The sequence below is a fragment of the Phyllopteryx taeniolatus genome, chromosome 8 (genome assembly GCF_024500385.1).
Source record: "Phyllopteryx taeniolatus isolate TA_2022b chromosome 8, UOR_Ptae_1.2, whole genome shotgun sequence".
Classification (NCBI taxonomy): Eukaryota; Metazoa; Chordata; class Actinopteri; order Syngnathiformes; family Syngnathidae; genus Phyllopteryx; species Phyllopteryx taeniolatus.
In genome coordinates, this window is record NC_084509.1 from 23,360,235 (window position 1) to 23,385,624 (window position 25,390).

The 25,390-nt window shown below is 42.1% G+C and overlaps 2 protein-coding genes across 15 annotated transcripts in view; both read left to right on the forward strand.

Moving 5' to 3' along the window:
• The window catches only part of tp53i13 (tumor protein p53 inducible protein 13), a 400,199-nt gene that overhangs the window by 344,598 nt on the left and 30,211 nt on the right, over positions 1-25,390 (forward strand). The gene's annotated exons all lie outside the window — the stretch shown is intronic.
• Positions 1-25,390, forward strand: part of mecom (MDS1 and EVI1 complex locus) — a 143,430-nt gene that overhangs the window by 63,611 nt on the left and 54,429 nt on the right. Inside the window, exon 1 of one of the 14 annotated variants that reach the window (XM_061781388.1) lies at positions 1,472-1,738. The exons of 9 other annotated variants lie outside the window; for them this stretch is intronic. In XM_061781388.1, the coding sequence (XP_061637372.1) occupies positions 1,607-1,738 (132 nt within the window). In that variant the 5' untranslated portion in view covers positions 1,472-1,606. Of the gene's footprint in view, positions 1-1,471; positions 1,739-5,654; positions 5,814-25,390 lie in introns of those variants that run through there. 4 more of the 14 variants (XM_061781393.1, XM_061781389.1, XM_061781391.1 and 1 more) reach the window with 4 other exon arrangements.

Genomic DNA, 25,390 nt, shown 5'->3' on the forward strand with positions numbered 1-25,390 from the left:
ACTTACACTATATAATTTTATGTGTCCTTGGTGAGTGGGATTGTCATCAGATGAATCCCCAAACGAATTGCAACTTGAACCATCCCGCTATAAATTATCACCATTTTAATGTTTATGCCACTATACATGTTCACACATGCACATAAATCTTTTCCTTTACTGCTGGCTTTACTTTGACCTTGCAGCACATTACTTTTTACAAGTCTGCGTTTCTCACCTGGGTGACATTTGCAGCTAAGCAACTTAAGATGTAGAACATTCAATATTTGATTCCACATTCTTAAGTGTTTTTCTGTCTGTGATAGGGCCGTGGCTGCTCAATGCTTTTTGTCCTGTTCAAATATTCACACAGTACAAAGGAGGGGACAAAAAAAAAAAACGTGTCTTAGATCTGATCCCTGACACAAAAGAGTTTGATAATGCTGTCAAAAAATGAGTAATAGTATCTCGTTTCTCACTGAGAGTAACACGTGAGACACAAATTAAATCCAATTGTATGTGTTTCACTCAGGAAAATTTCCTTTTTCATTGCAACCCAATCAGCTGAAGTAAATATGCACATTCTCCATAGAAGGACATGAGACTGTGGACGATGGCGATGGTGATGTAATAAAGTGTTTGTAAGGACTCAGAATCAGAATCATCTTTATTTGCCAAGTATGTCCAAAAAACACGAGGAATTTTTGTCTCCAGTAATTGGAGCCGCTCTAGTACGACAACAGGCAGTCAATTGACAGAGAACACTTTTGAGACATAAATACATTGACAAAAACAGTCACTGAGCAATAAAGGGTTGCTACTTATCTGGTAATGCCGGTTAAAAATTTTATTTTATTTTTAGCCACACAGTTACCGTCCTGTTGTCAGTTCATTGAGGTTTTAATCTCAGTTTCCTAACCTTGTCAACAGGAACACAAGGAAGCAAACACAAAAAGATATATGTTACTGAATAGTGTCAGTAGTGTAGAACTACAGATGAATCAATAGATCAATGGAGCAGAAACCTCTGCCAAGGCCAAACCAATCTGTTTCCTGGAGGTGGCAGTAATCTCAGATGAGTTTTTAAATAATACTGGAAATGTAGTGGCTTCTTCTTGGACTCATGCCACACACCTCCATATTGGTTTGAGTAGTCCATATATTTGTTTATAGGTGTGGTGAGCCACAAGAGGGAGACATTCTCCTGGGGCGTGTATCTTCAAGGCAAGGGGAAGAGATGAAAGGGTAAAAAGGAGTTGTTGGCTTCAAAGGGAGCGGTTGGCTGTTTGATGTGAAAACACTCAGTTTGTATGTGGAGAGGAAAGTGGCCTGACTGGTTCTCCTCTCCCCGTCTTGTTATTTACCGCATCTCAACATTAGAAAATTTTACTCACACATTTATTGGTGAGGCGGCACGGTGGACGACTGGTTAGAGCATCAGCCTCACAGTTCTGATGACCGGGTTCAATCCCCGGCCCCGCCTGTGTGGAGTTTGCATGTTCTCCCCTTGCCTGCGTGGGTTTTCTCCGGGCACTCCGGTTTCCTCCCACATCCCAAAACATGCATTAATTGGAGACTCTAAATTGCCCGTAGGTGTGAATGTGAGTGCGAATGGTAGTTTGTTTGTATGTGCCCTGCGATTGTCTGGCAACCAGTTCAGGGTGTACCCCGCCTCCTGCCCGATGACAGCTTGGATAGGCTCCAGCACGCCCGCAACCCTAGTGAGGAGAAGCGGCTCAGAAAATGGATGGATTTATTGGTGAGTGAGTCACCTTGCCTGAATCTATAACAATCCTGTATTGTGTTCTGTACTGTACACAATTGCTGCATTATAAGAAGTGTTTTGTATGTTGCTGCGGACATTAGCGAATCTTTTCACTGAAGGGCAGCATAGGGGCACATAAATGCCACTTGACACTGAAGCACAATTGGAGGACTACCCAAATAGAATCTTTTATCAATTTAATTCAGGAATGTCAAGTTTCTTTCTGGTTTTGCAGCACCAGTAACTCTCACATTTGGTCCTTCATTTTCCCCTCTTCTCTTTACCCTTCAGCCACCTCTCCGGTGTCAGTATAAAGATATAGGGCCTGATCAGTGGAAGCTGATATCCTAATAGAGAAGTAATGAGAATAGATCTGCTGGCTGCCGGGCCGTCCTCGTGTCCCGCCGTGCCGCTGTGCTCAACCACTTATGAAAGACATGAGGGGGAGAGCGTGCGATGTGCTCCAGCCTTTAGCGCAAAGATAATATTCACTCTTTTATCCACCTCTCCTTGACAAATGACTGCCATTAATCAGAAGCCTTGTGCATATGTGTGCACAGACAGAGGTGAATGCTGAGCATGGGCCTCATTCAGCATGTGGAAAAGGCAAGAATGCACAAATACCACTTACAATTTTAATGTAATAAGATTGTCTTCAGAACATGAATGTAGGAGTGTTAGAAACAAAAAGGTAAATGTGAAAACTAACACAGACATGGGGGCAGTTGCTTGCGCTCTCAATAGATGTGTTGGCAGTGAGACTGAAGGCCAAAGACGGGCTTTTGTGTGAATGAATGTATCTTAGCCTCATCCAACTTTATCATGAGGGTAAGTCATTAATCATTTCATTGACAGCATACACAGAGACACTTGGCTGCGAAGCATACAGACGCACGCACCCACCCACACGTGCAGGATCATGTACCATAGTCTTACACCGACATTGGATTTATTGTTTTAGCGATGCTTTGATGACTGCATACAACTAGAACGTCACTCGGATGCGTGTGCACTTTCACCTAGTCCAAACCTTTACCACAAAAGAAAAATCAAAAATAAATCATTGAGGAGGGCCATGATGGTGTTGTGAGTCAGCAGGGTGATTGCGCAGACAGGCGGTGTCATAATGATTTCAGAGGATTATATTGATGCTGTGACGATTTTTTCAGATCAACGCCAAATGTTAGGGGTTCTTCCTTGGCTCATAAGCTACCCCTCTTACAAAACTGCGGAAATATTTATTTTGGGAAATCCTGTTGTCTGTGTCCCACTACTTACTGTCAAAAGGACTCTACACTGAAACATGACAGCTGATAGATGCTAATGAAATGAAGTAAAAGAGCAACACATTGACATCAGTCAGTGCGTATCTACTGTATTTCTCTGTAATTGCACACTTTTGATTCCTACCAAAGTGGGACCATAGCAGTGATAGCCACAACAAGCAGCAACACTTCATCATTATACTGTAGAGTTACAAGAGCCATGCAGCCTCTTACTAAATGAACTTGCTGTACTGGAGGTTTTAAAATGACTTGGCAGCCAGAGGATGTTGCCCTATACAAATGCGGTATCCTACACTGAGGCTCCCCTTTGACTTGGCTCTTGGGTCCAGCCCTTCCCGTTGGCTTCAGTTGGACTTCTAGTCTGAGCCTGCTTTTCCACTGACCTGCCAAATCACCACCACATCCGCTAAGAGCATGGCTGCATCTCTGAATTGCGACTTGCCAAACGTACACGCCAGCGGGCCAACCAAATTGAGACATAATCTGACAGGCATGCTGCCTTGACAGTGAGCAGAGAAACCTCACTGGCTATTTCTAGACCTGATGCTCATATGTTTGGCTTCTCTGTTATCACAGTCAATTCACACACATCTACAGCAACACACTTCCGCGGAAGTCATTTGCCACATTCTTCATCTTTTGCGCCGTAGCCAAAACTGTTGTCATATTGAATTCTCTCGCACTGAGCTCACTTACTGTACAACTTACATCATCTCTTGTTCTACGACACAATCTTAATAAAGCAAAGGCAAAATGTCCCGCTTGATTCTGCCTGTCTTATCACATTCATCGTATTATTTGTTGCCTTTTAAGGACAAATTCATTCAATTCATCCATATTCCAATACTTATCCTGTTCAAGATCAAAAACAAAACTTGCTGCATGAGGCAGTTTTAACACCTTAGTATAAAAGGACCATATCTGCTTTTTGTACTTTATGACATTTTATTCTATTGCGCTTTGTAAATACCTGTCACCATCAGTCATTCTCTAATAGCCGCTGTCCTGAAAAGATTGTACCACCTCCACATACAGTATGAGAGCATTTAACAAGGCTGTAGCTGCAGTGTTTAATAGTTCTGGTGATGATAATTGTGGGCTGCGTGATGGTTTGCTTGTTAAAGTCACTGCAGTAAGGGCTGATTTAACAGCTGTAATTGCAGCTTCTCGCGATCACGCCAGTCAGGAGCTTCTGTTCGCCTCTTTGCCCAAAAGACTCTTTCTCCTTGTTTACATCAACCTGTAGCAATTGAACAGAAACAGCAGATACAGACAGAGATTTGTCTGGATTGCTTTCCAAACCCATTTTCCATGTTTAATAACACTTTGACCTGCTGTTTTTATGCCCCATGCGTTCTCAATTTTCTTTATGACATCATTTATTTTAACACTTTAAAATCAAAGTAAAAGATTTAGTGTGTAAATCTGGTTCAATCTAAATTTTCTGACAAAACAAAAATTACAGCCAAAAAAAAGTGCATTTTTGTTACTCACAAAGGGAAAATGCGCTAAAAGGTCATAATATTTGAGTACTTTAGCTATAATCCCCTTTGTTTGTCTTTGAATAAAATTCACATTCGGGCTGGCACTTCTTTGCCCAGTGATGTGTGTCACATTGGAGAGGAAGCGCCAGGTTTAACCACGCTGGCCGGGAAGTGGCCGCTCTGATGTGGCCTCTTTCCGTGCGCTGCACATGGTTCGTTTATAATTTAAGATTTCTGGGGCACTAAATAGCACTCTTGCTCAATAGTCATCAATATGGCCGCTTGTAAAATGTGTCTGGTATGACAAGTTGGAGGCTAGCTGGCTTGTTAGGTGCTGGGAATGTCTTAGGCAGGTGGTAAAGGGCCTAGGGCCATCTGGATCTGATCACAGAACAGTAGTTTCAGCTTGTTGCTTTCTTCTTGCACATGGTGGCTCAGGTCGAGTGCCTTCATTCTGTCAATCTGTAGTTTTTGATCCTATGGTTGTGTATGTCCATATTTTCCCTAATGACTGAATGATAGTGCTGACAAAGGAACAATATCAGTCAAACTGTTTGCACCATAAAACCTTTATTAACTGTAGAGATAATGTTTTACCTCATATGTAAACATTCCTTAACGTACACGTTGTGCAAGTGTGAATCTACACGGAAATACCATCCATCCATCCATCCATCTATCTATCCATTTTCTACCGCTTATCCGAGGTCGGGTCGCGGGGGCAGTAGCTTTAGAAGGGACGCCCAGACTTCCCTCTCCCCAGTCACTTCATCCAGCTCTTCCGGGGGGATCCCGAGGCGTTTGACCTGTTTGCCATGGGTGACAATCCCAGGGGCATAAAGCCCCAGACAACTTAGCTCCTAGGATCATTGGGACACACAAACCCCTCCACCACGATAAGGTGACGGCTCAAGGAGGGGACAATAAAATTGTTAATAATTTATGTATTACCATAGACACGTTAAATACTGTATATTAACAATGAATGATCTCTTCACCCTTAACTGTGATGATATGACGGGTGCAGGATGTATTTCAGACCTAACCCTAACCAAATTATTTTTCAACCTTCTCTCCCTTCATTGTCTCTAACATCAAAAAAATTCATTGTTGGCAGCAGAAGGTGACACATACTAGATTATGTGTCATCCTCTGCTGCCCCGCCCAGCCCTAAAGGCCCAATTATGCAGTCAGCTTGCTTAATTGGGAACTAGACGTGCCATTGAACACTTGCAAATCTTTGTATGACAAGACGACACACATCAGCAGCCTTCATCTCTCAGATGTCACAACCATGTGGTAAGTGTTCATATTTACTGGGTTTTTTCCTTTTTCAACTTTTACTTCTATCATTTGCCTCTCAGCCTCTCTTTTTATTGGTGGGATTATATTGACTTCGTTCAGACCTAACTCAACATTTCAAAAACATTTAAGTCACAAATCCATGTACGGTGTGGTCGTTTTAAATTAATAAATTAATGAAAATAAACTTCATAATCATAACATTACATCTCATCATGCACTTTCCCTTACGATGCTCTTAAGTACTTTGGCAAAGTCTCCTACTTTGGAACAAATTTTGAAATTTGAATGAGCTCTTATGAGGAGTTGGTGTGTGCATACATACTTATTGCGTGTGCATACTTACAAAAAAATACACGTAAGAAAGAGGAAAAAGGTAAAAGGAAGGAAAGTCCAAACAGTACAGGAACTGTAGTCATTTTGTGTTCATCTCTTTTTTCTTCCTTTTTTCTCATTTAAAACTGCCAGCCAGGTTGAGAATGATTGCAAAGAGTAGATTTTCTTCTCTTTTTTTTCACACGCTGTGATAAATACACAGATTGACTTGCACACCCTCCATCATTCAAGAGAAAACACGCACATAACTATAAATGGATGCATATTTACAGGCCAATTAAGCTGTGTGAGTGTTTATATTTAGAAGTTGAAATGATTGTGATTTGATTTCTCTTCACCTCTGAAAAACAATTAGGCAAGATGGATACTTTGTGTCTGCTGGAACTATCAGGCTGACTTGTTTGCTCGATTAGGAAAACAGTGAGTCTTTTCCTGTCACTGAGCAATAAAGGGTTGCTAGCTATCTGGTAATCCAAATGTTGTTGTTGTTTTTTTTTTTTTTTAATTTATAAAAAAAATTTTTACAATTGTGCAAAAAGATGCAGAGTCCTCTAGCACTTAGAGCAGTTGGAATGGCTAATATAGCATTAGTCCAGTGCAATGACCATTGTGGAAAGGGCGCCGAGACTTCAAGGAGTGCATGCAGTTTAAAGTGACTAGTAGTGCGATAATCTGGGACAATGTTGATTGTGCAAATGTTGCAGATACTCTTCGGTCAGTGTGCAAATGGGGCGGATGCTACTCTGGCGTGAGTGGCCAGTATTTGTCAACAACAGAAACTACTACAGTCAGTGCACGAGTAATATAAATTGGCCCGACAGAAATGTGACAACAAACTCAAGACAAAAAAATTGGCAGAATTTTGCAATGGAATTAGAGGTTATCTGTTTAAGGAGTTGATTGCAAGAGGGAAGAAGCTGTTGGAATGTCTGCTTTTATCCTTATACTCGATTATTCCGATAGAATTGTCAGTAGAATACTCGATTAGAATACTAATTGCAGCACTATTGGATGCAAATTCTTATTTGTGGCTAGTCTGTTTCTAATAAAGGTTCAATGTGCTTGTTTATCAAATATGGTTTGATAAATAAATACATTAAATATATAAATGCAGAATATAATATACACATTAATTAAATATATAAATATGATATAATTTCATTTTGTTATTAAAATGACTTGAAAGGACTCGAAACTCAAGGTATAGGACTTGACTCGGGACTTGCCTGTCTCGACTTGGGACTTGACTCGGGACTTGAGGGCAAAGACTTGAGATTTACTTGTGACTTACAAAGCAATGACTTGGTACCACCTCTGGGCATTTTCCCAAGTGATTGTCACTAATAAACCAAAAGAGTTAAAATGATTTGAATAGACATTCTCCTTGTTTGGAAACTATAAACTCTGGGTTGTTTTTTTTTTTGCATGTGATTGCATTGCTACTGAATTTAAATGTGTTTTGGCCCCACATTATTAAAATGGCATGGTAAGGAATTATGTGTTTAAGAATTTACACTGCATACTTTTAAGTGACACAGTTCCACTTCATGCTCCCATGTGACCCATTTTGTATATGGATTATGCAAGCAAAAGGAGAAAAAAAAAACATGTGGAAATGGATACCCTCAGATTGGAATCAGACCTTCTCAAAAATGTGGATTGAAATCCGACAGGAATCAGACACCTGTCAACTTGACTGCAATATAAATGGACAGATCAGGTACGATGCATCTATGTATGCACACCTAACGTAATTAAAATAAGCCAATCAAAATCATTTACACACATCATATGTCTGCAAACAACACACCCATGGTGAATAAAAAAAAAGCCAACAACAGTAATGTTCACGTACTTTTAATAAGATACGGCTCACAAGCAGGTAACAAAATGTTATGTAGCCTAGCAAGCTAGTGCTAGCACTAACGGTATACCGGCGTTCCATCGAATCATATTCTAAAGCTTCTTGTAAATACTGGTTTGTGCGTGTGACTAAACGTTGACAACGGCAAGCATGGGAGACGATGCGCCGGTCACAATACGCAATCCTATTGGTCGACGTCAAGGTGAAATGTCACACTACACGGAAGATATCCAAAAAAATCAAACATGCTAGACTTCATTTTGTGGTCAAAGGGCTATCGTAAGGCCAAATCGTTGGTCGGGATTATGTCATACAACACGAAGTTTTGTCGTTCTCGATAAAATATCTCAGGCTGATCTGGGCCAATATCGGGGCTAAAAGCCTGTAGTCGGATCTCGTTATTACGGTGTAAATCCAGCCTTAACGTTGATTGGTTCGAGTTGCATCAGATGCAAGACACTGTTGAATACGACAAGGCCTGTGCTACACTACAAAGTGGCCAGTCAAGTGACTGGCACTGTGTCTGCGCCCTTGTTCGTTTTGTCAAGTGCATGTTAATGTATTAATGAAATGCAGAGGAGCGGGTGAGGGGGGCATCCATCTAAACGGCTAATTAAAATAATGAGGAAGGAAAAATTACGTAGCGTGGTGTCACTATTGATTCATTAATTCATAAAAAATGAGCAGGCACAGCAGGGGGAAGGCCTCTGACAGCCGCCCCGCTTTGCAGTGTTCTTCCCAGAATTATTCCAAAGAAAAGGAGGGTGGCGGGAAACACAGGAGGACACACAAGTACACGGGAGGGAATTAAACTGTCAGTACAATGCTTTATTCACCTCTCCAGTGATGTCAAGAAAACAGTGTCTTGTATGTAAAAGCGTTATGATAAAGGCTGAGAAGAGAAGAGGCCTATGCAAAGATTAAAAGGTTGAGCGACCTTTGTGTCATAGTTGTGAACTGTTGTTGTATGAATTCTGTTTGAATGGTGAAACATGAGCATTCAAAAACATTTCATTTTTTTCCCTTATGATTACAAGTGCTAAAAATGTGTGACGTGTTGAGTAAAGTTCAGCCCTAGATACAATATGTCGTGTAATTTCATTAACTTCAAGTGTTACAAAAAGGATGTTTTTCCACATAGTTTGCGCATTTGCTTTGCACACAAATGCTGTGTGACATGAGGTTATTTAACATTCAAGCATTTCCATCACTGCCCTCTCCTAAGGTGACTTTCAGCATTGGTGTCTCTGTGTTTCCGTCAGGTCATTTGTATTTGTCGTCGCACTTCTAGACTGATTAGATTCCGATTGCTCTCTAATCCTCGTGCCCCCTGCATCATGTAGGAAGCTGATTCACTTGTCCACTGCTCCCACACACAAATGGTCAAACATCTTCTTTGCCAATGTCCATTCACTTTGCTGTCATTTAAATACTTTTCTCAAGCTTCTAATATAACAGTTTGTCTTGGTCAACAAGCTGGATATGTCATGATATCTTACCTTCTTGTTTATGAAGTTGCCATGGAAAATGCCAACAATTCTTTGGTTACAAACCACCAACTCAAATGGATACCGGTCTGCTTTTTATTTTATTTTTTTTGCACATTTCCTGTGCAAGTGTTTCACATTCACTCTCTGCATATCTCACTGAATCTTTTTCGATGCGTCAGTGTGTGTGCAGGCAGCAGCGGGGCAGCTTGACTGCAGACAGACATTCCCCGCTCCCTGCAGCATCAAGGCCCATCAATCACGTTAACATGTTAATTACTGGGATTTATTTTATTCAGCAGAAATAACAATAAGGATCCCATTACAGAAACTGGCCTGAGGGTGTGTGTGTGTGTGTGTGTGTGTGTGGGGGGGGGGGGGGTGTGTGTGTTTGCGTGCACGTGTGCGTACATGTGTTTGCATAGTGTGTCTTCACAAATAGGCTGGAAAAGGTCCTCTGGGGAAGTCCTTTGTAACCCCGGTATCGTAAATGTCAAACTGAGCAGTATATGAACAGTTGACGAATCAATAAGTAAATTAAATAAAAAACAAACAACAAAGAAAAGCTCATTTTTATTTTGAAAAGTAACATTGTAAACCGTTGTTGTCGATAAAGTTTTCAAAAGTGCCATCCCACCACCAGCGTCTCCGCTACACTGGAGCTGACTAGATTGATGAAGTACGCACAATATCGCAATGTCAGACTATTAAGAGTTTTGTCAAAGAGCTTTGATTCTTGAGGGTGTCAACCTTGAAAGATTAAAAACGTTAACTAGACGAGTTTTGGCCAGGTTTTTCCCCCTTGGAGAAACCCTTTGAGATTCAGACACGAATCTCTGTGATTCCGAGTGGCGAGCTACCAATGGATTTGCGATTCCTTGGACTACCAGGACTACTTGTGATTCCACCTTCACTTTAAACTTATTGCTACACCAAGGTTGCGGTAGGAATTGGAATTTTCCTCTATTTGGATTTATGGAACTTTGAAAGTGCTGTGTGTGCAACTCAACACACTTTGCTTGTGAGATTTTTGTCAAAGAAAGGACATTTGAAAGCATTGTTCTTTGATTGCTTTGTAATTCCTATTGTCTTTGAGTTGAATTTTGATATTGTTGTGAAGGGACATTTGGATGGTCAAATCGAAGTGTCACTACAGATTTCGCAGTGTGATTTTGGTTAATTTCATAAACCTACAATTGTGCTTGAACCAAAAAATTATGCAAATAATAGGTTTATTATCCAAAATTAGACTAAATGACCAGTCAATAAAATAAAACAGAAATAAAATAGGAAAAATTGAACTTAAAACCTTTTGTCTCACTCCTTAAGTCAACAATAAGGTGTAATATAACAGGAAACGTTTTTTTAAGGTGCATATGCCAAATGATGTGCCCAAAATTATATGTTAACTGTCGTTTTGTCCACTGCCTTGTTTGTTGTTATAAGTAAACTGCCGGCTTCATGTTCAATCTGCTTCGACTCTGGTACTTTCTTTGCTAGTCTTACCACTTATCGAATCTAGAACTAGTCCAGTAGCTTATCTTCCTCTGCCTAAAAGCACAGGTGCTACAACTTGGCGAGCTAGCCAGGAGTGATTTTATCGGACCAGAGACTATTAAAACAAACATGTAATCCGTGCAAAAGAGCCATGTCAAGATATCAAATTCACTCTTAGTGAGTGGTTTAACTAATACTGAAATTGACGAAGAGCTTTTCGATTTCCTCAAGCAGCATGGGTCCATTCAGAGTGTAGTCTCTGTAGACCCACTTGACCCAGACATTGGCAAACAGGCCATTGTTGAATACACATATGGTACATCTATGCAGTCACTTTCTGCCTTACTACCATACATATTCTCACCCAAAGATAAACCTGACATACTTTACCTCATTGAGAATTTAAGCAGTGTTTATGCTCCTGCAGTTACCAATACTGCTACGCAGTCTTATCTGACTGAACTACGAAGCATTGCGAAACAGATAGGCAAAGGTTTTATAGGAGTACTGAAAGAGGAGCTTACTTCTATAAGTAAAGCTGCTGTCTCTGAAGATGACAACGACCAAGATGACTCGGAGGACTCTTACCAAACTCAAAACTGTGACTCACATAACCCTCGTGGTCTAACAACGGCCCACGACCAAGAGGTTGCACGAATTGGTGACCACTCACAGCAACCAATCCAACAGCCTGTTGAGTGCCCTACTCCACTACAAATTCCAACCAACATACAGATCCCTACTTTGGAAACCCTGGATGTTATTCCACCGGAGCTTCAAAAAGTAAAAGTGGAGCATATATTGTGAACTGGAGACATCAGTACACAGATGAACACAACATTTAGACTAAGAATATTTTCTGGGCGCTGTCCCCGGCCAAACAACGAGGTTGATTTCGAGAGTTGGCGCTCAAGTGTTGAACTGCTTCTTAAAGACACTAAGCACCCTGATTCATACAAGTCCAGAATACTCCTTGAAAGCCTTTCTTCACCAACAGTCGACTTGGTAAAACACTTACCTGGTGAGTCACCTCCTGCCACATACCTAAAGGTTCTGGATTCTGCCTTTGGCACAGTCGAATATGGAGATTATCTCTTTTGCCAAGTACTTAAACACAATGCAAAACCATGGCGAGGAACCTTCATCATATCTGCAACGGCTCCAAGTAATGCTAAATACAACACACATGCGGGGAGGCATTTCTGTTGGAGAATTGGACAAACAACTTTTTAAACAATTCATACGAGGATGCTGGGACAATGATTTGATAGCAGAACTTCAATTGGAACAAAAGAGACAAGACCCACCTACCTTTGCAGAACTACTACTCCTCCTCCGAACTGCAGAGAGAAGACAAGCCACTAAAAAGTCACGCATGAAGCAACATTTAAACACTTCGAAACCAAAAGTGCACACACACTACCAAGGTGTTAAATCACAAAGCCCAGAATGTGTGCCATCACCTGTTTTTGATCCCTTGTCTGAGATTCAAGACCTGAAAAAGCAAATCGCCAACCTGCAATCTCACCTTGCCTCGTTAAAAATGAGAAATGACAAAAAGATTTCAGAGAGACCTAATCGTAAGTCACAGACACCCGTCTCAGCCAAGCCAAAAGTTTTGTCTGAAAGCTCTAATGCTTAGAAAGCACATTTCTCAGACCAAAGAACTGACAATTACCCAAACAACCGTCCGAAACCCTGGTACTGCTTTAGGTGTGGGGAAGATGGACATATCAAACCCCAATGTGAAAATGAGCCAAACTCTCCTCATGTAGCTCTAAAGAGAAATCAATTAAAAGACAAACAGATGGCATGGGACGAAATAAATGCTCCAGAATGTGACCCTTTAAACTAGATAAGGCCTCAGTTACGGGACAAAGTGGGGCCAAACCCAAGATTAAGCGGCCCAACGGAAAGAAATGTGCCGTAAGTCATCGCACCCACACATAGGGGTCAGCTTTTTTTCCAAAAGGTCTCATTGGAGCTAAGTGCACTTCACAAGTTATTATTAATGGCTACATGTGCAACTGCTTATTAGATTCAGGCTCGCAAGTAACAACTGTCTCCCGATCCTTCTACGAAACAAATTTGTCCCATTTACCTGTTCATAGCTTGAATGACCTATTGGAAGTGGAAGGAGCTAATGGCCAGAATGCCCCGTATCTTGGTTACATAGAGACCACAATCATCGTTCCAAAATGTTCAGTCGGTGTCGACATCGAAGTGCCGACTCTAGCTTTAATTGTTCCCGATGGAAGTTCTAATTCACCGTCATTGCTAATTGGCACCAATTCTTTGGATGTTTTGTATGAGCATTATGAGCAGACTCCTAATGTCACAGATGAACGATCGCTTCCTTATGGCTGCAGAGTTGTCCTCGAAACACTGGCGGTCAGGAAAAAGCATTCAGTTGAATTAAACCTGGGAGAACTTAGGCTGTGTGGTACTGATTCTGAAATCATTGAAGCTAGACAAACTAAAGTCCTGGAAGGATCAGTGATGTGCCGAATACCAGATGCTGGAAAATGGGTGACAGTGGAGGCACCAGCATCAACCTCCTTACCAGGTGGGTTACTCATCATGGATGGACTAGCAATTTTGCCATCCAAACTCCCACGTTGCATACCAGTTATCAAAAATGAATCGCAACGTGCTATCACACTCAAACCAAAAACGGTCATAGCAGAGATTCACACTATACAGTGTGTCCAACAAACTAAAAATACAGCAATTAACAAGTCTAGCAAGTCAAACCTTCAGTTTGACTTCAATGATTCTCCGATCTCCAGTGAGTGGAAAAAAAGAATAACTGACAAGTTCCATTCTATGCCGGAAGTCTTTGCCCAAACTGAACTCAATTTCGGTCGCACTGATAAGCTTAAGCATCATATCATACTGAGCGACCCAACACCTTTCAATCATAGAGCGAGGCCTATACACCCTCAGGATATTGAGGCTGTGCAGAGGCATCTGCAGCAGCTGTTGGATGCTGAAGTCATCCATGAGTCTGAATCACCTTTCTCTTTGCAGATAGTTGTGGTTCGGGAAAGAAATGGAGACATCAGACTTTGCATCGATTACAGGAAATTAAACCTCCAGACTGTGAGAGACTCTTATGCTCTTCCCAACCTTGATGAGTCTTGAGCATTGAATGGATCCAAGTGGTTCTCTGTTTTGGACCTGAAATCAGGTTTCTACCAGATAGAGATGGAGAAGTCCGATAAACAGAAAACCGCATTTGTATGTCCTCTTGGTTTATTTGAATTCAACCGAATGCCTCAGGGGATCACGAACGCCCCCAGCACATTCCAGAGGCTTATGGAGCGCTGCATAGGGGAGCTCAATTTGAAACAAGCACTCGTGTTCCTAGATGACCTAATTGTGTTCTCTTCAACTTTAGAGGAACACGAAGAGCGCCTCTTGAGAGTCCTTACTCGTTTGAAAGAATATGGCCTTAAACTTTCGCCTGTAAAATGCAGGTTTTTCTACAGTTCAGGCAAGTACCTGGGTCATATCATTTCGGAAAAGGGAATCGAAACTGACCCTGACAAAATCAAATCACTCAAAACCTGGCCAAAACCAACCAATTTGAAAGAACTCAGAACGTTCTTAGGATTTTGCGGTCACTACCGTAGATTCATAAAGGACTTTTCAAAGATTATGAAACCACTAAACCAATTTACCACTGGATATCCACCCCTGCGGAATAAGGCACACGTCAAAGTGGATACAGACAAATACGAATCAGATGCCCCAGCCACCTCATCTGGCTCCTCTCGATGTGGAGGAGCAGCGGCTCTACTCTTGAGATCCTCCCGGATGACCGAGCTTCTCACCCTATCTCTAAGGGAGAGCCCGGACATCCTGCGGAGGAAACTCATTTCGGCCGCTTGTATCCGGGATCTTGTTCTTTCGGTCACGACCCACAGCTCGTGACCATAGGTGAGGGTAGGGACGTAGATCGACCGGTAAATCGAGAGCTTCGCCTTTCGGCTTAGCTCCTTCTTTACCACAACGGATCGATACAAAGTCTGCATCACTGCAGACGCTGCACCGATCCGCCTGTCGATCTCTCGTTCCATTCTTCCCTCACTCGTGAACAAGACCCCAAGATACTTGAACTCCTCCACTTGGGGCAGGATCTCATCCCCGACCTGGAGAGGGCATGCAACCCTTTTCCGACTGAGGACCATGGTCTCAGATTTGGAGGTGCTGATTCTCATCCCAGCCGCTTCACGCTCAGCTGTGAACTGCTCCAGTGAGAGTTGGAGGTCACGGCTTGATGAAGCCAACAGAACCACATCATCTGCAAAAAGCAGAGATGCAATACTGAGGCCACCAAACCTGACCCCCTCTATGCCTCAGCTGCGCCTAGAAATTCTGTCCATAAAAGTTATGAACAGAATCGGTGACAAAGGGCAGCCTTGGTGGAGTCCAACCCTCACCGGAAAGGAGTCCGACTTACTGGGGACCAAACTCCAACAGCACAGGTGCTACACCTTCCTTTCATCTTATAAAGCAACCAACTTAATGTAGTGGTGAAGCGTAAGAAATAATATTGTAACTATAATCAATCAATAAAGGTGTCACTCATTTCTTTCAGAGAATCAAACATTACTGGAAATACACACACCCATTAAAGAAAGGCAAACTTAAAATGAAAATTACAGCACAGCCCTAATCATTTATTTAGTAGATTTAGTGTATGAGCAAAACATTCTTAAGTGTGAGGTCATGGCCTGTCCACATACAACAAGATTTACACCCCACTGCTCACTTTCAGAGTGCAAATACGATTATCAAATAATAACTGGTTTTCGGGTTACTTCAACTGACATTTAAGGATCGGTTTCATATTACAGGAACAAGGCATAGGCCCGGATTGCACTCTGTTTGAAGATGTAGGTGTGTACTTCCAGACAAGAAGGAATGGTGTTAATGAATGTGAAGATTATACCCGTAATACCTGACAGCAGTCTGTGTGGGGGGGGAGACGAGGGGGGGCATATGGACTTCATCGGCAGTATGTCGTCACTAGTGTACCTCATTGAAACACACTGTAGATGAAAGTTGTATAATGTACTTGAAATGTAAATTGTGTGGACATTTTTTTTTTTAGTGCTTCATCACTGAGACAGGGCGTGTGCCACTGACACATAAAGAAAAGCACAAAGCTTGGGGGGGAAACAGGAGCTGGGAATCTGATCTGCCTTGTCTTTATCTAGCCTCGTAAAACAACAGCACTCCATAGCAATTCATTCTACAGTGGACATGCACATGTGCTGCTTGCTCTGTATCTGTGAGTGTGAGCATGCGTGTATGTGTGCGCATTATTTTCATCCATTGAAGTGGCCATAGCCTGAAGTTATTGCATAAAAAAACAGAGAATGCATTCCTTCTAAAGGCCTGCAGGGGACAACTACGACGGTTGCAAAAAACACGACATTTATGTGTAAATTGTTAGAAGTCCTTATCTTCCATTTTCCATCATGCTTAGGATCTCAGTGTTGAATGTATATTAATGGCATTGTTCAGAGCCTATCCCAGCTGACTTTGGGTGATCGCGAGCGAATTCACAGGGCACATATAGACAATCATTCGCACGCAGAGAGAACATGCAAACTCCACACTGGAAGGCTGGAGCGCAGATTCGAACCCCCAAAAACTGCAATGCGCGTGTGCCAGCCACTCAGCTATCTTGCTGCCGTCCGTCCATGTCAGAGACCACGAAAATTAAATACAACTTTTTAAAGTATGTTTTAGTCTTAGCAAGGTGACCCTTTCACTTCATGCTCTCAGCTCATAAAAATGAATAATGGCCAAAGGTCTTTTCTTCAGTGTTCAGTAATTTTAAACGACACTTTAATGATTTGGCTGTACACCTTTATTGTCACTTTGTATTTCATACTCGTTTTCCACAAGATCAAAGCAGGATCCGGATTAATATCATTGCATGACTCTGATTCATCGTGACATTCAGGAACCAGTTGTGAGTAAGCCATGCTCCCCTCTAATTAAATCTCAATTAAGAAAGCGTGTTGAATTTATTCCGGGTAAACACTTTTGCTCCTAATTTTTTAAGACTGTTGTTCTTATTTTGGTTTAAACAACTAAGTAGGCCATTTGACATCTCTGTTAAAATGATCTACATTAAAGCACTGACACGTCTTTCATTTGTTTTCATCAATACCTTTATAGGCATGAAAGTACCGGATGTCAGCAGTTCCGGTTGTAGCCAGTTTTGCGTGACTGCTTATGTATTTTTAAAGTATCCACGCTTGTGTGCGACAAAACAGATATGTGCGAGGCCGTTTGATTGTTTCACCACCTGTGCCCGTCACGTCCACAGATTAGTGCCTCCCACACCGACACTCAAATCAAACACGGCTCAGGTTCCTCAGCTGTCTTTTGTGTCGGGCGTGTTCAGCGATTTTTAAGTGGCCCTATCCAGTTTCTCCTACCGGGTGACCAGGCAAACTTCCATTTCCATCTAACTTTCTCTCAGATTCACATTGCTCATCGGAGGCCGCCTCCTCTTATTTCAGCTTGAAATAACTTGTTCTGTCCTAGGGATGTCACTATCGAATCTTTTAGAATCGACTATTCCATCGAGTACTCGAGTAATCGCCCCCCCTCCAAAAATGGTTTTTAATTTTTTTCTTTCTTCAATCTTTCGACGCTCCGCTGTCATTTTTGGCAATGTTTTTCACTGGCCCAACGCTGCGTCCGTCTGCAACAAATGTCGGTGCGGTAAACATGGACAGTGGCCAAACATGGTTCCGCGCGGCGAGAAATATGTTGCGGGCGGCGTAAATATGCTTTCATTAATATTTTTGTGGTCGACTTAGCCAAGTTAGATGATTTTTTTTTTCCTCCCAGCCCTATTCTGTACATTTATCTCCCTGCCACTCATCTAGTATCTGCCCATTACTCAGATGAATGCAAAGCTAATATCTCACTCCCCACTCCGTATTTAAGTGGCATCCTATTTGCATAGCGGGGATCAGGAGTGGGTAGGTGTGGCCTAACAAAGTGGCCTAGAGAGTGCATAGATGGATACTTGCCAAGCGAACTCCCTCCTTGCGCCCATCCCTTACTCCCTCAGAATGTTGATGAGGGTACCCACTCTAAAAGCTCACAAATTCTGCTCTCTGTGACAATGGTTAGGTCAGCCTAGATAAAGCATGTCCATTAGAGGCGATCGAGCTGGGGGACAGTGACAGACAGGAGGGCAGTACGGGTGGAGTGGGAGGACTTTGACAAATAAAGGTGGCCGTAACTCTGCCTGCCTTCCTTGCATGTATTTTCCCTTGGAGTCTGTTAAGTGTCACGGAATCAAATTGGTTTTAATTAGCTGCTCCTAAGTGGTGATTGTCATTAAGAACCTAATTAGCATATCACACATCAGAGACGTGGCTAATGATGGTGCAGCTCTCTGAGGCTGACTCAGTCCATATATGCTTCTGAACTACACTACATTTGTTTATTGTTGTGACCTCATTGTCCCACACCTCAGTAACGGTCCCGTTCGGATCCTTTCTCCGCTTCTTTTGGTTCTTTGGTTTCACTCACCCTCTCTGTTGATGGTTAGCCTGTGGTTATGTGGTGTTGAAAGCCGATGGCTAGCGGTTGGTGGCTGTTCTTCAGGGATTTTGGAGCAATTCATCTGTGACCATGTGGTTGTAATTTGGTCCGATGGCGAAGGCTGGCCTGCAGCAGTGGCATTGAATAATTGCGCAAGTGGATTATCACGAACATTGGCTCAGATATTCTGCAATAGTTACATTGACGTGATCGCGTAAGCAGATTAATGAGGAGCTCACCGATCATTCACAGGACTGATACATAGATGAGGGATGACCATTTACTTAGATCATGGTTTTGAAATATGGTCACGAGCTTGGGTCCGACCTAAAGAACAAGATCGCGAGTACCAGTGGCTGAGTTTCCGCCACAGGGTCTATCTAGGCTCTCCCTTTGAGATAGTGTGAGAAGGTCGGTCATCCGGGAGGGGATCAGAGTCGAGCCGCTGCTCCTCCGAGTACGAGAAGACGAGATACTTTTTTTCAGGTGTCAACATCAGACAGCAACAACATACACGTTAACAATAGTAAATAAATACTACAAATGTTAGAAACGCACCCCTGGCTCCTCGTTACAGGGGGTGTTAGCGTGTTGTGACAGAATTTGCTGTGTTCCTCCTGTGGTTGTGTTTTCATTAAATGAGCTGAGAGGTCACTGACCTCGCCGTGACAAAAGCTTTGACCTCATCCTCAGACTGCGGACCAACGGTATTGACACATGTATCAGAACATGCCAATACTTTCAACAGAATCATTACAGTTGAGACATGCAAACGTGCATGTTTTTTTTCAAAGCAATTACATGTGCACAAATCTTTCTTACACCACTGCACGCTCACACGCTAATACTGTACATGTACTATCAAAACAAGTACTGCTGTGAGACAAATATATCTATTGTGATTTAAAGTGTGTAAGAGATCAATAGCAGTATATGGGATGGCGGGACATGTCAATCAATGCCTTAAAGACTGATTGTGAGTTATGAAGCAAATGGCAAAGAAAGAGGGGGAAGAGTGGGTTCTCCACTGTATTCCTTACACCCCAGCTTGTGCTTTTTTTCCCCCCACACCATCAGACTTTGACTGTCCCAAAAACTCCTGCTGCCTAAAGGTTCATTTCCTACTTTATGTCTATACTTTTCCTCTTTGTGGCATTTGCTTTCCCTTCTTTCTCTCCCACTCACCATACACAGATCACTCCCTTCTCTGTGTGCTCATGTTTAATATTCTAAAGTTGGCTCAGTCCGTGGCACACTGCAGCCATTACAGGCTGATGAGCTATAAATCTGGCCGTGTTGACCAGTTACCTCACTGAGGTCAGCAAGATACAGAAAGGAGAAAAATGTGCGCTTGTATTGTGTGTCTATGAGGAGCTAGCACATAGCGAGAACTGTCCGACCCTTGATAATGTAGACGAGACTGATAACGCGCACTTTAAGGCCGTCAAGCGCGCAGTTTAAAAATGAAGCCATAACTAAAAACAAGGGCGGTGACCTCATCTTTTCTATGGATCAACAACTCAAGCCTGTTTGAATAGGAAACACAGTTACCTCACTGTCACTCTTAGTCCTTTGACTAATCTCACATGAACATGTGTGTGTGTGTGTGTGTGTGTGTGTGTGTGTGCGCGCGCGTGTCGGTGTGTTTTTGTGTGTGTTGACTCACTGAAAATAGAATTAGAATTCAGTCGTTTATATACAGTAAATCAGTTGGACAATGTATGTTTTGTACATTTTTGTGTATACATTTTCATTTTTGAGTAACGATGACAAACTTGTGGTACCTTTTCCGCTGCAAAAATTTTTGACATTTTCTTTTTTTTCTGGATGATGATGATTCTGATTCTGATGATGATGGCTTACTTATTATTATGACAAATATCATATTAAAAGTACATGTTAAAACCCTGGCTTTGAAAAGGGTAAGTGTTTGACTAACACACCAATCAATCAATCTCAAATATTTGGTAGTTCGTTTAACTCTCCAAGCATGCATTACATCAAATCAGTTCAAAAGATGAGGTGAGTAGTGACACTCTCGGAACTACAACAGGTAAGGAAGGGCCTAGAGGGAAACACCTGCAAAAATAAATGAATTGCTCAACCTCTATAAGGGCCAATGAGCAAGCAAAATATGTGGATTGAGCGATATACAGTAGGAGCTGGAGCAGCAGGTGCAAAAAAAAAACAACAGACAAACAAACAAAAATTTTTGTGAGATATAAATGTGTAAATTGTGTTCAGTATAGTCGATCGCTCTTTGTTTCCACTTATGGTAAAATACGGTTGTTTTCTATTGACAAAAAGGATGTTAAGAATGAGAATAACTTATACGCAGCATGGCAGTCAAGCAATCTGACCGAATATTCAGATAGACATAGGTCTATAGTATATGTGTCAAACGCAAGGCCCGGGGGCCAGATGCGGCCTGCCACATCCGTTTATGTGGCCCGCGAAAGCAAATCATACTTGTCAACTTCCGTGATTTTTGCTAAAATCTGTACCCAAATTCCAAATTGTCATAATAACAAACAATAATGTTGAGATATTGCATTGTTCTGTGACTAAACCCTTCTTCTACAGTAACTTAAACAATGCTTGAACAAACTATTATCCTTGTCTTCTGATTTCAAAACTATTTATCCCTCAATGTGTTGTGTAATGGTAATAATATGTTTTGGTGATGATTAAAGATTTATATGGTTTCACTGTTCTAACGGACCTCTGAGGGAAATCATAATTACAATGCAGCCCGAGACAAAAAAAAAAGTTTAACACCCATGGTCTATAGTATGAGGCAGATTTTTTTTGTGTTCATTTTTTGCTTGCAATTGTCTTCAAGTGTGTTTGCTGTAATGCACAAATTGCTTACATGACAAACCACAACATAATTCCATAATCTGATGATTAGATGTGCAATTTAAAACCTCTGTTGTTATCTCACAGAAAAAAATGTGGCTCGATTCCAGCTTCAACAGACATCGTAAAAGGGGATACCGAAAGCATCAGGTGGGAGTTGTATTTTAGTGTTTGCTTTAAACCGCAAACTATCACAGGAGTATTGAGTCAACCTTGCAGCTCACACACATGCACAGTGTGGCATGCATTCATTTAATTTGATAAAAATGAAGATGAAATGCAATCGTCGCTCCCAGCAAGCGGTTGCAACCTCGCGGGGATTTCTCAGGGAATACAGGGTTGCAACAGGCTTTCAGGTTGGAAGCATGTCTGCACGGCGAGGGCATGCTGTTCCACTCAGCGCAGTTAAGTCCCACTTCACCCACTGTGTCTCCACGTCTGTTTCTTTTTCAAATTGCATTAATATTAACACATGATAATGAAGGCGCGGACACAGACAGAGAGGCCTTTTCTCTCACTCTCTCGCACTGGGCCTTCGCCTTAGTATGTCTCTGTAACGCTCTTCCTGTGACAATCAAAACCAGATGCCACGGGTCACAGAGTTAAGGAAGAGGGTGATGGTGGTAGTGATGTGTGCGTGTGCGCGCGAGTGGACGTCAGTGTCCAGATATGTGTGGCTGTGCTTATGTGATTTGGATGGGATCAAAAGTCAGGACAGGGGAAGGAGGGAGGGGAGGAGTGGCAGGGGAGTGCCAAGCTAAAAGTCAATCATTGGAGGTTGCCGTGGGGAAGGGGCGGGGGGGGGGGGGGGGGGGGGGGGGCTTTTGTGGGGCACGGGTCATTAATTTGCTGTCCTTTGTTTTGTCAGTTTGTTTTCATGATGTTCGGCCTGAAAGTAAAAGCAGTCAGGCTGAAAATTGTCTGCCTGCTCTGCAGCGTATTCTCCCCTCCGGGCTGATGCCGAGACCAGCAAGGAGCTGGCCTGAGGTGGGGAAGGGTTTTGGTGAGAGTTGGGGGCAGTCAAGGGTTGACCCCACTTTCCTGGCATACTATCCTCTTGGGCCAAGATTGATCACAGATTACAGACAGCAGTCCCCCTCTTTCTTGTCTCTCTGCTTCACTTCTCCCTCAGACAAGCGATCCGCCGGAGATAAGACCTCAACTCGCCAATTAATATCAGGAAATGAGTCCAAGCCATAAAGCTCTAATCAATGCACACTCATGAACAGGCCAAGGAAGGTGTTTACTCATTCAGCCAAGGAAACATTGCTTTGAACTGCTCAACATCTGGGCCTCCAAAGTTTAGTCCCAGGAATGATTCAATTTGGAAATCATTATATTAATAATAATAAAAAATGTTCTGTCAAAATCAGAAAACAACATCATTTTCCGAATGCGTCTTGATCCAGCTGTATCTGGTTCTTCTTTTTCTGTTTCTCTTTCCGGTTGTGTACAGGCATGGGATCATTTGAGAAGCTCTTTATAAAAATATAAGCATATAAACACAAATCCAACAAGCATATATAATTCAGTAGACTTGAAACTTCGAGTCTTGGCATTCAAAATGTCACAAAAGCTGTCCAATGGGGTGACGTCTTTTTGTTTTGACCTACACAACTTTGTGGGAATGCCAACGTAATTAAATAGTATGTGAAGATAAAGAGTAGACTGAGCAGCAGTATCTTCTATTGCCTTTCATTTTTGATTTTTATAAATTTCATGGATGTTGCTGTGATTATGTGTGTGACAAGTGTGTGTTGAAGAATGTTTGTCGCGTCTTGGCAACAGCTAGTTGAAGAGATTTTTAGCATGAAGGATATTAACTAAGACGGAGATGTCGCAGGGGAGGCTTATTACTAACTCCGTGTTGTACAGTACCGACATAGTTATAAACATTCAGTTTCAGTGCCCTGTTCTGGAGAGCAGTCTAAAGAAAGACTTCCATGTTTTGTTACTCACTCTCCAAAAAATACTAAGTGACATCAGCCTCTCTTCAGTTCCCTCCCTCCTCGCACTTTTCCTCTCTTTTTACACCGTCACCCTCCTTCTTTTTTAGAGTATGTGCATGTAATGGTGTTGTAATTTCTTTCTGTTTGTGCTCCGAGAGGCCCAGCGCAGTCAAATGACTGAGCCGACTAAAGTTTCACAACATGTAATTAGGGACTAAGTAGCAAGGTCAGCGTTGGCCGGCCTCGGTCACCCCTCCTGCCCAATCCCGCCGCACTTCTCTATCTCCTTTCATTTCCAATCACTTTTTAATGACATCTCATTTTTCCTTATCCTCTGCCACCAGTTCTCATTTGCCGTGCTTCCCCTCCTTTCTTTCTCCCCTTTGAATGAGGCATCACATAGCCGCATCGTGTCACTGGCATCACATAATCAAAAACAATAAATGATGTGAAAGCCTCTTTATGGAGACATTTTGCTTAATTGTAGTTTTTTTTTTTTCTCATATAAGTGGTTACTTTAAATGCCGGAGGGTAGCCTGGTTCAAAAGTCAATAAAAAAGCTCCTCAGAATAGAAGTTTATAGGGGTTGTCTTGTACATAATTAAACCCTTCAGCGCTTTGAGAAAAGAAAATCTGTAAAATGAATGATTATGCAAGAGCTGCCTGCTGAGAGGAAAGATTTAAGGATGGAGACAATTTGAAAGAGAGAGCCTGTTAAGCCTGTTTTCTCATCAATCATTAGCTCTACCATTGGCACATAGATGCTCTCACGTTGGCTGACAACAGCAGAGCTTGACACTGTTCCAGTGAGGAAGAACGAAGCTTATTGGCATCTCAAACCATTTGAGAAATTGTTGGCTTCCTTTGTTCTTTTTGAAGTTCATTTTAAAGTGGAGGTGTATCAATCAATGTTTAAAGCAACCTTTTAACATTAACAACAGCCATATATTAAGAATACTGTAGTCCTAACTTACCTCGGGATTGTCTGAAATGCTCATTTTGTGCTTGTTGTGAGAGTTGGCAATGAAAGTCAAACCCAAAGTCTTCCCGCACAAGGAACCATCAATTATAAACTAGGTCGGTGCCTGAACCAGTTATAGACATTTATGTCATTTCTCCCATCCAATCAGCGTAGAAAAAGTGATGATAATTAAAATTCCCCAAAATTATTTTTATAATGTCGATAATGTTGAAAATAAAACAACCAAAGTAAAGGACTGTTGACATATTCCATAATTGCCTCACAAGAAAAGTTTCAGTGAGTGCCCTATAAAGGGCTACTTTGTTGAAATGATATGCGCTTGCATAAGCGGTGAAGTGAGAATGGTTTCAAATGACCCCAACACACTCATGCATACAGTCATATAACTAATAATATTTGTGTGCTGAGAAACAAGAGAACACGTTAAGGCACTGTTGGCCTTACGCAGGGGAGGTCCCGATGATCACAACAGTGATCGTGTGTGTCCTTTCGTTCCACGTGGGTCTATTTAACGTCTCTTAATGACTTGTCATCGCAGTATTTGCTTCTCTTGCGCTACTGTTGCTATCGGTCATCATGATGATGTGCACATTTTCCCAGGTAATTTTTACAAATTGATTGGCATTTACAAACAGCCTATGGATGCTAGGACATCTGTGTGTGTGTTCTCTTTACACATCTGTTTGCGTGTGTGAAGTTATAGGTTCTGACTGCGCTGGCGCTGCTTCTCCTGACTGATGATAAATGACAGCGCCAGGAGCAGATAACCCTCCAGGAGTTTTTGCTCTGGAGGACCGTGGTGGAGAACATTCTGAAACTCCCCTGTGACTTGACATACACTGCAGCCTCTGTCCTGTTTGTTTTTTCTGCCTGGATTTCGCTCCCGCTCGCGTCCTCGCTTTCTAACGTCCCTGCAATTGCTACCTCGCCCCCCCTCTCTCTTCTTTTGCTCTTTTTGCTCAGGCCAATGATAGAGGAAGGGCCCAGAGCAACCACCTCGCTGTGGGCAGTACACC